Source organism: Gigantopelta aegis, chromosome 5 (genome assembly GCF_016097555.1).
Source record: "Gigantopelta aegis isolate Gae_Host chromosome 5, Gae_host_genome, whole genome shotgun sequence".
NCBI lineage: Eukaryota > Metazoa > Mollusca > Gastropoda > Neomphalida > Peltospiridae > Gigantopelta > Gigantopelta aegis.
This window is the reverse complement of record NC_054703.1, coordinates 1,372,046-1,389,545: the sequence shown is the minus strand read 5'-3', so window position 1 is coordinate 1,389,545 and position 17,500 is coordinate 1,372,046. Positions and strand designations below refer to the sequence as shown.

Here is a 17,500-nt window from a genome sequence, read left to right as displayed (position 1 = left end):
TATTGTAACCATTCCGACTTGTCTGTCTCAGCTGTAACAAACAATGTATTGTAACCATTCCGACTTGTACTGTAACCATTTCGATTTGTCTATCTCAGCTGTAACAAACAATGTACTGTAGCCATTCCGACTTGTCTATCTCAGCAGTAACAAACAATGTACTGTAGCCATTCCGACGTGTCTATCTCAGCTGTAACAAACAATGTACTGTAGCCATTCCGACTTGTCTATCTCAGCTGTAACAAACAATGTACTGTAACCATTCCGACTTGTCTATCTCAGCTGTAACAAACAATGTACTGTAACCATTTAGACGTGTCTATCTCAGCTGTAACAAACAATGTACTGTAGCCATTCCGACGTGTCTATCTCAGCTGTAACAAACAATGTACTGTAGCCATTCCGACTTGTCTATCTCAGCTGTAACAAACAATGTACTGTAACCATTCCGACTTGTCTATCTCAGCTGTAACAAACAATGTACTGTAACCATTTAGACGTGTCTATCTCAGCTGTAACAAACAATGTACTGTAACCATTCACACGTGTCTATCTCAGCTGTAACAAACAATGTACTGTAACCATTTAGACGTGTCTATCTCAGCTGTAACAAACAATGTATTGTAACCATTCCGACTTGTCTATCTCAGCTGTAACAAACAATGTATTGTAACCATTCCGACTTGTCTATCTCAGCTGTAACAAACAATGTATTGTAACCATTCACTTGTCTATCTCAGTTTAATGAACATAATTAAAATATCTATTGTAACCATTCACTTGTCTATCTCAGTTTAATGAACATAATTAAAATATCTATTGTAACCATTCACTTGTCTATCTCAGTTTAATAAACATAATTAAAATATCTATTGTAACCATTCAGGTTTATCTACTCAGGTGTAATAAGCATAAATAGCAATGTATTGTAACCACTAATACCTGTCTATCTCAGCTGTAGCAATGTATTGTAACCACTAATACCTGTCTATCTCAGCTGTAACAATGTATTGTAACCACTAATACTTGTCTATCTCAGCTGTAACAATGTATTGTAACCACTAATACCTGTCTATCTCAGCTGTAACAATGTATTGTAACCATTAATACGTGTCTATCTCAGCTGTACAAACAATGTATTGTAACCACTAATACCTGTCTATCTCAGCTGCAACAATGTATTGTAACCACTAATACCTGTCTATCTCAGCTGTAACAATGTATTGTAACCACTAATACCTGTCTATCTCAGCTGTAATAAATGTATTGTAACCACTAATACCTGTCTATCTCAGCTGTACAAACAATGTATTGTAACCACTAATACCTGTCTATCTCAGCTGTAACAATGTATTGTAACCACTAATACCTGTCTATCTCAGCTGTACAATGTATTGTAACCACTAATACCTGTCTATCTCAGCTGTAACAATGTATTGTAACCACTAATACCTGTCTATCTCAGCTGTAATAAATGTATTGTAACCACTAATACCTGTCTATCTCAGCTGTAACAATGTATTGTAACCACTAATACCTGTCTATCTCAGCTGTAATAATGTATTGTAACCACTAATACCTGTCTATCTCAGCTGTAACAATGTATTGTAACCACTAATACCTGTCTATCTCAGCTGTACAAACAATGTATTGTAACCACTAATACCTGTCTATCTCAGCTGTAACAATGTATTGTAACCACTAATACCTGTCTATCTCAGCTGTACAAACAATGTATTGTAACCACTAATACCTGTCTATCTCAGCTGTACAAACAATGTATTGTAACCACTAATACCTGTCTATCTCAGCTGTAGCAATGTATTGTAACCACTAATACCTGTCTATCTCAGCTGTAACAATGTATTGTAACCACTAATGCCTGTCTATCTCAGCTGTAGCAATGTATTGTAACCACTAATACCTGTCTATCTCAGCTGTACAAACAATGTATTGTAACCACTAATACCTGTCTATCTCAGCTGTAACAATGTATTGTAACCACTATTACCTGTCTATCTCAGCTGTAATAAATGTATTGTAACCACTAATACCTGTCTATCTCAGCTGTAACAATGTATTGTAACCACTAATACCTGTCTATCTCAGCTGTAATAATGTATTGTAACCATTAATACCTGTCTATCTCAGCTGTAACAATGTATTGTAACCACTAATACCTGTCTATCTCAGCTGTACAAACAATGTATTGTAACCACTAATACCTGTCTATCTCAGCTGTAACAATGTATTGTAACCACTAATACCTGTCTATCTCAGCTGTACAAACAATGTATTGTAACCACTAATACCTGTCTATCTCAGCTGTACAATGTATTGTAACCACTAATACCTGTCTATCTCAGCTGTACAAACAATGTATTGTAACCACTAATACCTGTCTATCTCAGCTGTACAAACAATGTATTGTAACCACTAATACCTGTCTATCTCAGCTGTAACAATGTATTGTAACCACTAATACCTGTCTATCTCAGCTGTAATAATGTATTGTAACCATTAATACCTGTCTATCTCAGCTGTAACAATGTATTGTAACCACTAATACCTGTCTATCTCAGCTGTACAAACAATGTATTGTAACCACTAATACCTGTCTATCTCAGCTGTAACAATGTATTGTAACCACTAATACCTGTCTATCTCAGCTGTACAAACAATGTATTGTAACCACTAATACCTGTCTATCTCAGCTGTACAATGTATTGTAACCACTAATACCTGTCTATCTCAGCTGTACAAACAATGTATTGTAACCACTAATACCTGTCTATCTCAGCTGTACAAATAATGTATTGTAACCACTAATACCTGTCTATCTCAGCTGTACAAACAATGTATTGTAACCGCTAATACCTGTCTATCTCAGCTGTAACAATGTATTGTAACCACTAATACCTGTCTATCTCAGCTGTACAAACAATGTATTGTAACCACTAATACCTGTCTATCTCAGCTGTAGCAATGTATTGTAACCACTAATACCTGTCTATCTCAGCTGTAACAATGTATTGTAACCACTAATGCCTGTCTACCTCAGCTGTAACAATGTATTGTAACCACTAATACCTGTCTATCTCAGCTGTACAAACAATGTATTGTAACCACTAATGCCTGTCTATCTCAGCTGTAGCAATGTATTGTAACCACTAATACCTGTCTATCTCAGCTGTACAAACAATGTATTGTAACCACTAATACCTGTCTATCTCAGCTGTACAAACAATGTATTGTAACCACTAATACCTGTCTATCTCAGCTGTAACAATGTATTGTAACCACTAATGCCTGTCTATCTCAGCTGTAACAATGTATTGTAACCACTAATACCTGTCTATCTCAGCTGTACAAACAATGTATTGTAACCACTAATACCTGTCTATCTCAGCTGTAGCAATGTATTGTAACCACTAATACCTGTCTATCTCAGCTGTAATAATGTATTGTAACCATTAATACCTGTCTATCTCAGCTGTAACAATGTATTGTAACCACTAATACCTGTCTATCTCAGCTGTAACAATGTATTGTAACCACTAATACCTGTCTATCTCAGCTGTACAAACAATGTATTGTAACCACTAATACCTGTCTATCTCAGCTGTACAATGTATTGTAACCACTAATACCTGTCTATCTCAGCTGTACAATGTATTGTAACCACTAATACCTGTCTATCTCAGCTGTACAATGTATTGTAACCACTAATACCTGTCTATCTCAGCTGTACAAACAATGTATTGTAACCACTAATACCTGTCTATCTCAGCTGTACAAACAATGTATTGTAACCACTAATACCGGTCTATCTCAGCTGTACAAACAATGTATTGTAACCACTAATACCTGTCTATCTCAGCTGTAACAATGTATTGTAACCACTAATACCTGTCTATCTCAGCTGTAACAATGTATTGTAACCACTAATACCTGTCTATCTCAGCTGTACAAACAATGTATTGTAACCACTAATACCTGTCTATCTCAGCTGTAACAATGTATTGTAACCACTAATACCTGTCTATCTCAGCTGTAACAATGTATTGTAACCACTAATACCTGTCTATCTCAGCTGTAACAATGTATTGTAACCACTAATACCTGTCTATCTCAGCTGTAACAATGTATTGTAACCACTAATACCTGTCTATCTCAGCTGTACAAACAATGTATTGTAACCACTAATACCTGTCTATCTCAGCTGTAATAAATGACATATAACCGTATACAAATATGTGTGTGTCGTTAAATAGGATATTTCTTTCTGTTAGTGTTTGCAATTACTACGGGGACCTCCTCCCCCCCCCCCCAAAAAAAAAGAAGAAAAATAATAATAATAATAATAATAATTCAATTTTGTCTTAATAATAACAATAAAATAAAAAATAAAATAATAATAAATAAAATAACATTACATTACATTAAATTTAAATAATAATAATATTATAATAATAATAAATAAATTAAATTAAATAAATTTAAATTAAATAAAAATTAGTGACGGTTGACGAACTGGTTGACGAACTGAGTGACGGGGTAGGATAAAACTTAGAATTATGTAAATAAGTATAAATAAATAAACTATATAAGCAATTAGAAAGTTATTAATGAAATCATAATTTAATTCTAAATACTAAATTGATGTATTTTGTGTGTTTAATATATTGTGACTATTATACCATTGTTGTTAATATTATTAATTGTTTACAACAATACATTTCTTGAGTTTAACTCTACCTGACTTTGTTCTTCTTTCATTTAATTTCACTATATTACAGAGCAGTTACTGTAATAATTACACTTTGTTTATCTTGCACTTTGTGTGCCTCCCATCTACCAATATGAGAATACATTTCTCAAATTTATTAAATTATTTTCTGTTGACAACCTGTGTTGTGAATTAAGGCCACTGTAAGTCAACAGATTAGAGAGATACAGTACAGGAAAGAAATATAGATATTAGAGTACAGAAGTAATGTACAGGAAAGAGATACAGAATACAGATTAAAGAGATACAGTACAGGAAATAAATAAATAATACCATTAGAACAGGTTTGCTGACATGGCGGGCTATTTTCAGATTAAAAATAATTTATGACGCGCATCCGTCTAAATATAGACTAGTAACCTGACTATCTCTGACCTAGCCGGACTAGACCATTGCAGAGAAGGGGTGTAGTAATCATATAATATTTACCTGTGCTGTACAGGACAATACTGCTGCACGCTGACACTCGGAGTTGAGTGTTTGTGTAACAGGGGCATTTTAAAGGGACATTCCCGAGTTTGCTGCACTGTAAGATGTTTCCGACTAATAAAATATTTCTACGATTAAACTTACATAATAAATATATTTTCTTGTTTAGAATATCAGTGTCTGTATATTCAATGTGTTTCTGGTCGTTGTCACGGGGATCCTATAATACCCGTAACTGAATAAAATACGATTATCCAAATATCTCTCCTAACTGTATATCTATTAGATCTCTCTGTATCGGGCAGTGTATACCCGCGTGGCTCGGCTCTAGGTATGATCAGAGATAAGATCTTATATAAAGTATATATAATATAGCACGTTTAGTTCACTAGAAAACACAACAAAACACAATACACTTTGGAATCTGTATTAACCTTAAGCTGACAAATATATTTGCCGCAGTTAAGTAATTAACAACAACAATAATAGTAACAACCCAGAACTAATCACTTAATTAGTTAATCACTAGGTGTCTAGTTTACACAATATTCTAATCACTTCACCGTGATACAACCCACACACGTGTGATAATTGAGAAACGCTTCCAGGGGAACGTAATTAATAAAGGAATTACAACTTTATTCCTAACTGGTTAACTTTTAATTAACCTTTAACTACTCATTCAGTAACCTTGTAATACAGAATTAATACTGGTACCTATCACAATAAAGACAATAACATACAGTTTACCTAGGTCCTCTAGGATGACCGGCTAAGCTTTATTTTTTTTAGAACAGTGAAGCCTACAATTTAAATCGTCAGTTACCGGAAACACTGTCTAAATAATATTGGTATAATACAGTATTAAAATATTTAAAGTCACATCAATCACATCAAGGTTATACAACAGAGCAGAAATATATATTTACCAGTCCAAACGGACTAACGTTCCATGGTAGCCTTCCAATATGTTTCTCCCCGATATCTCTAAATCCTATCTATTTATTACAAAACCGAATATCGCCTGGGGGCACATCGCGGTACTGAATCTTATCATGTGAATTTCCACCACTCCGAGAATCGATATGTTTTCTTAGATGACCAGACATACTGTCGCCAGTTCGCCAGAAATCCCCCGGTCATAAACCGTTCTACCGGAGTTATTACGTAACTACTGGCCACATGGCCTCCGCACCTAGTCTGGGTGTGTATTGGAGGGTACGGTCTTGCGGAGGTATTACGTAACAAAGCCCATCTGGTCTTAAGTGCATATTGGGACTGCACACGGCCCTCTAAAACAATTAATATCGCCACAGGCGAAACGAATTTAAGAGCATGTACCGTCACAGTCGTCTTAATATTTGTAAGACGATCAAACTGGATTTTGTCTTCAAATAATTTCGTACGTAAGAAAAAATATTTTTTAGGAAATAAAATGAAATTTAACCTAGTACAAATATTAGAACGATCATGAACATGTTTAATATACAGACACTAATATTTTATGCAGAAAAAAATATATTTGATATATAATTACAATTGTTAAAAAGTCTCTGTTAGTCGATAACGTCTTACAACTTTCAACAAACTAAGGAATGTCCCTTTAATCTCTACATAATGTTTTATTTTGTTTATTTCAGTTTACAATTAGTTTGTTCTTTCTTTCTTTTAGACTGACATGCAAACTGAAATAATTATAATTCACCTGACTCTTTTACTTCTAAAAAAATTCGCTCTTATTTTTTTTAATTTTAGAAATAATTTAATTTAGATTAAAAGCAAACTGAAATAATTATAATTCACCTGACTCTTTTACTTCTAAAAAATTTCGCTCTTATTTTTTTTAATTTTAGAAATAATTTAATTTAGATTAAAAGAAACAATAGTTCTTTTTTAAAATTTCCAATTTTCTTTTTTCATTTTTTGCCTATATGTCGACCCAAACTAAAATAATCAAGAAAAAACACTTTTAGTTTTTTAACGAAATTTATAGTATACAAAATATTACAATTTGTCAATTTAGGAGGGCCGAGTTTCACGAAGTTCACACAAAATGTCAAATATCGCTTTTTCGCCAAAATCTACACAACCACCTTAAATTGTAAGATATGTCTACAACATAGTAATTTTAATAGAAGTTTGTGGTTGCTATGGTCATGAAAATGACAGTGGAAAATTGGTCAAAAATCGAAAATAGTCTAACAAAATTCGCTATTTTTTTTTTTTTTTTTTTTTTAAATAATTTTATTTAAATTCACAGGGAAAAAAATGTTTTTTGTTATTTCCAAAACTGTTTTTCTTTTTCGCCTACGTCGATCCAAACTAAAATAATAAAGGAAAAAACTTTGACGTTTTCACCAAGTTCGCAACAGCAGACATATGGAGTGCGCATGCGCTGAGGGTAAGATAGTTCGTAAAGTTCACTTTTTTCAATTAAAAAATGACGGATTATAATCTGCACCAATCAAAAAAATATTTACACTGATAGCTCGGCAAGTATCTCAGGCATTAATTGGCTAGCGAACTGGGATGAAACCGCCTCCTGTCAAAATGCTTGACACGGGGAATCCCTTCGAGTCTCCGATTTTAGCAGGGAATCCTCAAGCTTTTCCATTAGGAATGAAATTTAAACGATTTAAAAACGTGAACAATGACGGTGGAAAAAATCTATCAGAAAAATATAACAAAACTATTTTCGTTAATAAACAAATGGTTAAAGTTCCATATTCTGAGCGAACTGGCTCGCGATCGCCTTTTTATTCAAATAAAAATGGTGTTGACAGTGAAAATGCCAATGTTAAAACGTTACTTAACCATTGAATTTAATTAGGTCAGCGCTCAGTGAGCAAACTTCTTGTAATGAGAATAAAGAGAGTACAAATATTGGGGAAAGGGTTGATAAGTTACAGTGGCCACCGCTCGACACGAATCACACAACACCAGGTATATCACCACAGTCGCGCAACGACGACGTGGGGATTTTGTCACAATATTACTAAATACTATTAAAGCCTATAAAGCCAGTTAGTACCGTTTGCGTCTTCGTCAGCTTTTTCAAATAGGACTTCAAAGAACGTTTCGTACACCTCCCTGGTCTGGTGCGCACGCTGAGAGTCTTTGTCCCAGCCAGTGAACTTGAGGATATCCTGAAAGTAAAAAAAACAACCTCACACCTAAAATAAACATCTTGAAAATAAAAAAAACCCCACAAACCTAAAACAAACATGTGGGTGAATAGAACAATATCCGACAGTGATCGATCCTAAACCGACCACGATTCAACCGAGCGCTTTACCACTGGGCTGTGCCCAGCCCCTGCAGTGTTCAATTTCAAAAGAGTTCATGTTGTTGAATATAACAATATCCTGAAAGTAAAAAAAACTCACACCTAAAACAAACATGTTGGTGAATGTAACAATATTCTGAAAGTTAAAATACCTAAGACAAACATATCGGTGAATGAAGGAATATCGTGAAAGTAAAAACAACTCACACCTAAAACAAACATGTTGGTGAATACAACAATATCCTGAAAATTAAAAAAAACAACAACAAGAAACCCTCACCTAAAATAGACATACTTTGTTCAGGTCAGGTAATGTTTAAACATGCTCACATACCACTAGGGCTTCGAGCATGTCTGTCCTGGGACCGGTTTCTGGATAGCCAGAAGTCTGACACGGAACAGAAAAACTTTACGAGCAAATTTGAATTTTTACTCTAAATATAAGTGGGGGATTTTAAATCTTTACTTGTGCAGTCCAGAAATAATATAATAATAATCATATAAATAATTTTTGCACTAATTTTAGAGCGGGCTATCTAAATCTAAAAAATAAATTAATATTTAATTTTAGCCCGAAACACATTTTGTGAATATAACAATATTCTGAAAGTAAAGCAACCTCACACTTAAAACAAAAATATTTGTGAATAGAACAATATTCTAAAATAAAATGTAAAAAACTCACACCTAAAACAAACATGTTGGTGAATAAAACAATATCCTGAAAGTAAAACAACCTCACACCTAAAACAAACATGTTGGTGAATAAAACAATATCCTGAAAGTAAAACAACCTCACATCTAAAACAAACATGTTGGTGAATAAAACAATATCCTGAAAGTAAAACAACCTCACACCTAAAACAAACATGTTGGTGAATATAACAATATCCTGAAAGTAAAACAAACTCACACCTAAAACAAACATGTTGGTGAATAAAACAATATCCTGAAAGTAAAACATTTTAAATTTGTTTTGTTTGACGACACCACTAGAGCACATTGACTCATTAATCATCGGCTACTGGATGTCAAACATTTGGTAAATCTAGGACGTAGTCACCAGAGAAAACCCGCTACACTTTTCCTAATGCAGTAAGGGATCTTTTATATGTACTTTCCCACAGATAGGAAGACACATACTACGGCCTTTGGCCATTTGTGGTGCACTGGTTAGAATGAGAATAAACCCAATCAGTTGAATGGATCCACCGAGGTGGTTCGATCCTGCGACGTAAGTACCTCCAGCGAGCATTGAACCGACTGAACTAAATCCCCTCCCCACCCCCATCGACAAAAGTGTCTCGTCGGCTTCTGTGTGGTGTTTGGTGTGGGTCGTCGTTAGTCGATCGGTGATCCATCTTTCAATACATATGTAACATGACTTTATAACAAGCTTGTATGTTAAATCAATTGAGAATAAATTTATGAAAATTGGATAAGAAAATATATATACGCATGAAATAACTTTACAAAAAAGTCATAAAAGGCAAACAATTCAAACACGCAAAAAAAAACAGAAAAAAAAACAGAAAACAAAACCAGAAAACAAAAAAAAACACAAAAAAAAAACAACACAAAAAGACAACAACAAAAAACCCAAACAAACAAACCACAACAAAAGAATCCGAGAATTGTCCGAATTACCAAATGTTTGACATCCAACAGCCGATGATTAATAAATCAATGTGTTCTAGTGGTGTCATTAAACGTAGCAAAAATTTAACTTTAGCTTTTGTCGATGTTACGCAAGTTGTAATGGAAACAAACTGTTGACTAGACGCGACGATCGTGTCTTTTTCTCCAATAACCACCAACCAACAAGACGCATTTGTCGACGTTATGCAAGTTGTAATCGAAACAAAACTACAGATTACAGGCGACCATTGCGTCTTTTCCCTTCACACAAACCGACAAGACGGTTTTGTTGACGTTCTAATCGGCGAAAAACTATATAGATTTGGGTACTTCCTTGCCACAGACAGGAGAGCACATACCACAACGTTTGTTATACCAGTCGCGGAGCACTGATTAATTACCTTAACAATTCCATCCAAATCGTCTTTCTCTATCAAGCCGTTCTCATTAGAATCTGAAATAAATAAATAAATAAATAAATAAATAAATAAAGATAGCGATTAAACAGTAACAGATATACATACACACACAAATATACTAAAAGAATCCTTCATATGTGTCCATGTGGGACAGGGCTGTGCCACTCGAGGGTACACAATTAGCCTCGTCCCTGACATCACATTATGTATCCGAGGGTGGAATAGCCCTGTCTCACATGGATACATAATGGAGGATTATTTTTCTCCCATCCAGTAGATGAAAAACAAGCATTTTGGGAAAACGTGAAAAACCCTACTTTTTTTTTTATCTTACAATAAAATAATCAGAACTATTGAAAAGATCGTACCCAAAAATAGTACAATTTCATTATGACAGCAGGTTTCCTGGTTTTTATGAAATATAAAAAGCATTTCTTGCGTTATTTTGCCGTTTACGTGATGTCACTCAATGTTAAAGTTACATTCTCTGGTTACCATATTATAACATCATGTACAAATGTGAAATACAAGCTCAAATGCACTTTTATAAAAGTCGTGTGTGTTCGCTATGAACGGAGATCGTCAAACGTATACGCTTGATTCGTCGTCTGTGCCGCCATAGCTCGGCAAAGCACAAACGACAGCCTGTTGTCAATTTTAGTTAAAGGGACATTCCTGAGTTTGCTGCATTGTAAGATGTTTCCGACTAATAAAATATTTCTACGATTAAACTTACATGATAAATATATTTTCTTGTTTAGAATATCAGTGTCTTTATATTCAATGTGTTTCTGGTCGTCTTAATATTTGTAAGAAGCCCAAACTGGATTTTGTCTTCAAATAATTTCGTACGTACGAAAAAAACCCATATTTTAAGAAATAAAACGAAAATTAAACTAGTACAAATATTAGATAGATCAGAAACACGTTTAATATACAGCCACTAATATTTTATGCAGAAAAATACATTTGATATGTAATTACAGTCGTTAAAAAGTCTCTGTTAGTCGATCATATATAATAAATTGCAGCAGACTCAGAAATGTCCATTTAACACGTGCGTTTGTCGATTTCAAATTGTAGGGCTCGTCTCAAAAAAGTAAAAGTACGAAGAACGTTCTGTTGAGGATACGGTACTAGAGTCTTTAGTTAAAACCGGTTTGATCTTGACAACGTATTATCGACAGTCGTACCTTCCTATTTCAGAATTGATATTTTATAAAGTGTTAGTAAAACTTTCAAAGTTTAGTTTGTATACTAGTAACACATTAATCGTGTATATATTTTTTAAATAAAATATACTAAAGTAGACAATCAACGTTTTCACTTCTTAATTTTACGTGTTAAAATCGACAAATTCAAATAAATATTATTTCATTTGGAAAGGATAAAGTTGGGGAGGGGGGGTTGTTTAACGACATCAACGATAAAGCATATTGATTTAATAATCATCCGACCCCCATACAACCGTAAATAAAATGTGTTGAGTGCATCGTTAAATAAAACATATCCTATCCTTCCTTCCATCTGCTGTTGGATGTCTAACATTTGGCAATTTTGACATATAATCTTAGAGAGGAATAGGGTGCATGTGCAGGGGGAGGGTATTGGAGGTCGAAACCCTTACTTGCCCAAGCTTAAACAAAAATTGAAATGTATTTTTTGGGGGAGCATGGCCCCATATAAACTTCGCTCAACACAGTCTATAACCCCAACCCCGCTGAAATCCCTGCACACACGCCTTGGAAACCCGTTACATTTTTTTTAGCAAGGGATCGTTTATATGTACCATCCCACAGACAGGATATCACATACCATGGTATTTTATATACCCGCCGATGGGGATCGATCCTAGACTGACCGCGCATTTCCAAAAAACACCTTTTTAGGTCTAAGTAATGAATAAAAATAACATATAGTCTTGAAAAATGTTACGTAAATCGAAGACAAGACAAGGCAAGACAAGAATTTATTTACACTCGGGCCGTTGCACAACGGCATAGGAGGAATATATACACATACAATTTATAACATTCACGTGACAAGATGGTTGATAATGAACATATACAAAGACCAATAAATAGAATTCTATAAGAACAATATGTATCACAAAAACTCTAAATGCATTTGATACATGTACATATTTAAGAACATCGTTATACACAAACCACAAGTTGGTGTTCATACAAATATAATCTGGATATACATCATGTGTGGCCAAGTACTTATAAGCAAACATGTTATCGTAATAATAGTTATATATTTTTGTTTTGTTTGGTTAGGGACGTTTAAAGTGACTAATAATTACTTTTATAAAATATGCCAATTTCTTTAATATTCCGATTCGCTTACTGTTCATTAATTCTTTAAATTTATAAGTACTTGGTCGTTTATAGTAATATGAATGTATATACTGGACCCTTAAATCATGAAAAAATTTACAAACAAAAATATAATGAAACTCATCGCCAATATCATTGACGTCGCATAGTGTACAAAGTCTCTCATCTATATGTGTGTTATTCCAACGACCAGTTTCAACGGGTAAATAATGGTCAGACGTTCTAATTTTTATGATAACTGACCATAGCTTTTCAGGAAGTATACTAACATAATTTTCAAGAAATAAGTTTTCTTTATATAGCTCGTAACCTTTCCCTCTCGATGATTGTGATAAGTTATTTCTCCATATTTGTAAATATTGATCGTGTTGCCTTTGTTTGATTTGTTGCGAGAGACAGTTTACTGATATGAACGATTGAGATATCCATACATTGCTCATTCCTAAGTTATTCAACATGTTTTTGATAGCGGTGATCCAATTATAGTTGGTTCCGTTAGTAAGATGATCGTTTAACATAGCTTTGTATAATAACAAAGAGAGTTTTGATTCTTTTCCTGATAAAAGCCGTGCCCAGTAGCATATCATTCTTCTATGTATGAGTAATTCAACTGGCATTCGTCCCAGCTCTCCGTATAACATAAAACATGGTGTTGATTTCTTAACAGGTAAAATATGTCTAAAGAAGAAGATTTGTACAAAGTTAAATATATCATTTTTCTCGTGCACCCAAATTTCGCAGCCATATAATAAGATTGGAAGGACCATCGAGTCGAACATTTTACGTTTGCATTCAGTTGATAGATAGTATTCCTTTGATTTCGCTAGTACAAAGTACATAGCCTTGGTAGCCTGCTGACTAAGTCTGCTCTTGGTAGTTCGGAAGTTATTTAATTTACTAAAAGTAATTCCTAAATATTTGTATTCATTATCATTTTCTAAAATAGTGTTTCCAATCTTAAAAATATGTTTATAGTCTTTAGCAGTTCCGTTAAAAATCAGTATTTTTGTTTTGTTACTATTAATTTTAAGTTTCCAATCATTGCAATACTGGTAAAACGTATTTAAAGTATATTGTAGGTCAGCTGCACTTGTTGCTAATAAGGCCGTATCATCTGCATATAACAAACAAAGGATGTGCATAGCAATGTCTACCGGGTTTTCTTGATTATCTGTTTTAATTCGGATTCCTTCGCATCCATGGTTGGATAAATAATCTTCTAAATCGTTGAGATACAAGGAGAACAGAAGAGGGGATAAATTTTCGCCTTGGCGGATACCGTTGTTGCAAGGGAATAAAGCTGATTGCTGATTATTGACGGAAGTTAATGATTTTAAACCTTGATACATCTGGTAGATAATTCTGAAAAATTTACCGGTTATGTTATTTTGTAACAGCTTATGACAAAGTTGAGTTCTTGGTACCATATCGAAAGCTTTCTGAAAATCAATAAATGCACAGTATAATTTCTTTTTTCTTTTTTTCAAGAAATCGATCAAGTTATGTAATGTGAATATGTGGTCTGTAGGTGAATAGCCTTTACGAAATGCAGTCTGAGCCTCACTAATGATATTGTTTTCCTCAATAAATAAGTTTAACTGGTTATTAAGTAAAGTTGTGAATAGCTTAGAACAACAGCAGAGTAGTGTAATTGGTCGATAATTTTCGGGTAATAGTCTGCTCCCTTTATTTTTAAAAATTGGCATAATAATACCTGTAAGCCATTCCTCAGGTAGAACGCGGTGATCAAATATAGTATTAAAAAGTTTAACATAGACTGGCGCTATGGAATTTTGAATGGAGCAATTATATGCCAAAGAGAAAAGGTGCGCAATTTTGATTGAGGAAATTTGGCGCAATTTTGAACGGTCGGTCAGAAAGTAAATGGCAGCGCTAGTATAGGTTTTGACATTAGTGAATCGAGAGTAGCTCGTTAACTAGACCTCTATGATGCTGTGGTGTCTCCCTAAGTTGCCCATAGGGGCCCTTAGAAAGGGGCTGGGCCCAATTGCACAAAGCATCGTAAGCCTAGTTTTACACGTAAACGTAAATCTACGACTAAACCACGATTCTTATTACCACTAACAGAACACTAATATAGTTTGAAATACACATTTCTCAATTTCTTTTGTCCTTAATATACTCCATCTTCCATAATGATGTACGTCTCTGCGTGAAATAGATTCTAAACAGGTGTAAACGTGTGACCGATATAACTGCTAGTCGCAGACGTAAATATACGATGTTTTGTGAAATGGGCCCCAGACCTCTTCTGATCGTGGCATGACAACCCAGGGGAGACTCGTGCAATTGTTTTGACACCGGATACTGCCGCTTTAATATCAGCTCAAGCAATAGAAGTTACGTAGTCATGCAGGACCGATTTATTCCGCATGGGCTGTCTTGCATGGCTAGGGATGGGAGAAATATAACTCCGTACGTACGTACCTACGTACCTACGTACCTACGTACCTACCTTCTTTTCTTCCTGCCTGTTTACCTACCTTCCTTGCTGCCTGTCTATCTGCATACAAACATATATACATACACATACACTCTTACACGTACGAACGTACACACTCATATGCATATATATATATATATATAGATATATATATATATATATATATATATATATATATATATATATATATATATATATATATGTTGCGGGCAATTCGGTGCTACAGGTTCGAGTTCCAGCAACAGTATGTGAGGACAGGAAGGATTTAATTATCCCTTGCGCCAGTGTATTCAGATTTATTATTTAATAGTCAAATCTGACATACATACAATGATAGATAATCAGACATCAATACTTACATACATACATACATACATACATACATACATACATACATACATACATACATACATATATACATACATTAATACATACATACATACATACATATATACATACATCAATACATCAATACATACATACATACATACATACATACATACATACATCAATACATACTAGCCAGTGCCAGGTCTGCCCACTCTTTCATGCACGTAAGCGGGATCGACCGCGTAGATTGTAGGCCCTATGCATATGGTTGAGTTAAAAGAGCTTCCTTTTTATGGAAGCTTCGATAGCTCAGAGCGTATCGTGGTTAGCCTTGCAATTTGCGGGCGAATCGGTGCCACAGGTTCGAGTCCCAGCAACGGCATGGGACAATTTGTGAGGCCAGAAAGGATTTAATTATCCCCTGCGCCAGTGCGTTAATATCTATGTGTGTAATAGTCAACCTCGACATACATACAATATATAGATATTCATACATCAATACATACATACATATGGATGCCTCGATAGCTCAGAGCGTATCGTGGTTAGTCTCGCAATCTGATGAAGCGCAAATTAGCGAAACTAGTTAGCCAGCCAGACAGTGATTCTTTTTTTGTGAGGATATTTTTTGTGAGGATAATTCATTTTTGGGTGAGATCGTTTTCATTTCTTTTTTGTTGATACCTTTCTGTAAATCTTTTTGTGTGTTCTTAAAACCAAAAATGGCCAGAAAAAATGCCACAAATACGGGTAGTAGAGGACGGGATTTTGGTAACCCGCCGTCCAACAATTCGAAAACAAAAAGCAGGGTTTATCAGTCCGATTCGGACTTTGCTGGACTTGTTAAACTGCTGTACGGTGTGTTGCAGTGCATCCACCACCCCATTGTGGGTTACTGGAGGAGAATCTAGTCAATTCGACCCTCCCCAAAATCACTACTAGCAAGGAAGGTGGAGGAGCTTAACTCCTTCATCAAACCGGCACGTCCAAATTTAGACATTACGTTCGACTTGAACTTGACAAATCAAATTGGGCCAATCAACAATGAACGTGTTGATTAAGCATTATGCTAATTCTCTAAAACACTACTGAACGTCTAAGATTATTTCGGCCATGTCATCAAACACACTTAGACTTCGATCGTGCTCATTTAATGCCTATCAAGTGGGGAAAGAAAAAACTACAAAACAAATTAACCGATTCTAGTCTGTCGGAATTTTCCCGTTATCTTTTCGGACCTTCTCCCCAACACAGAGAATAGTGTGGGTAGTTCTTGTCAAACTACTACTCCTCTCTGCCACAAAGACAAAAACGAGCACGATCCCCACGTGTTAACACCCCTTCCAACGGTCCTGACCTAAGGCAACACCGCCCATTGCCAAAAGGTCCACTGCCCCTCACCTAACACCACTGCCTAACTCACCACCCACCCCACCTATCCCATCTAACTCATCGTAGTTCAGTACCTCGTCTGGGAACTTCTTTTGCTGACGCATTAAAGTCTCCCACCGCCCCGAATCGCAACTCTGGGCGGGACGATAAAAATTTTCGACAAACAAAATTCTATCAATTTCGGCACAACGTTTCCGGACAAATCTCAATGGCGCCTTCCCAGAAATTAAGAAAAAAACTCTCTTCTTTTTTTTTGGCTCATCAAATCTCTCCAGAATTAATTTGGACACGCATCCTGAGGTGCAAGTAGAATGTTACCGCAGGCGCCAATTTTAATCATTTTTCGGACCATGGCCCTCAAATTATAAGGAGTCAAGTCCTCAACCCGGAAACATTGTTCTTAACATTGGT

The 17,500-nt window shown here is 35.0% G+C and overlaps 1 protein-coding gene across 3 annotated transcripts in view; it reads right to left on the bottom strand.

Annotated features, from left to right (window-relative positions):
- LOC121373502 overlaps positions 1-17,500 on the bottom strand; it is a 73,128-nt gene that overhangs the window by 4,672 nt on the left and 50,956 nt on the right. For all 3 annotated transcript variants that reach the window (XM_041500172.1, XM_041500171.1, XM_041500173.1), the window contains one exon: positions 8,250-8,364. In XM_041500172.1, coding sequence (XP_041356106.1) covers positions 8,250-8,364 — 115 coding nt within the window. The remainder of the gene's footprint in view (positions 1-8,249; positions 8,365-17,500) is intronic.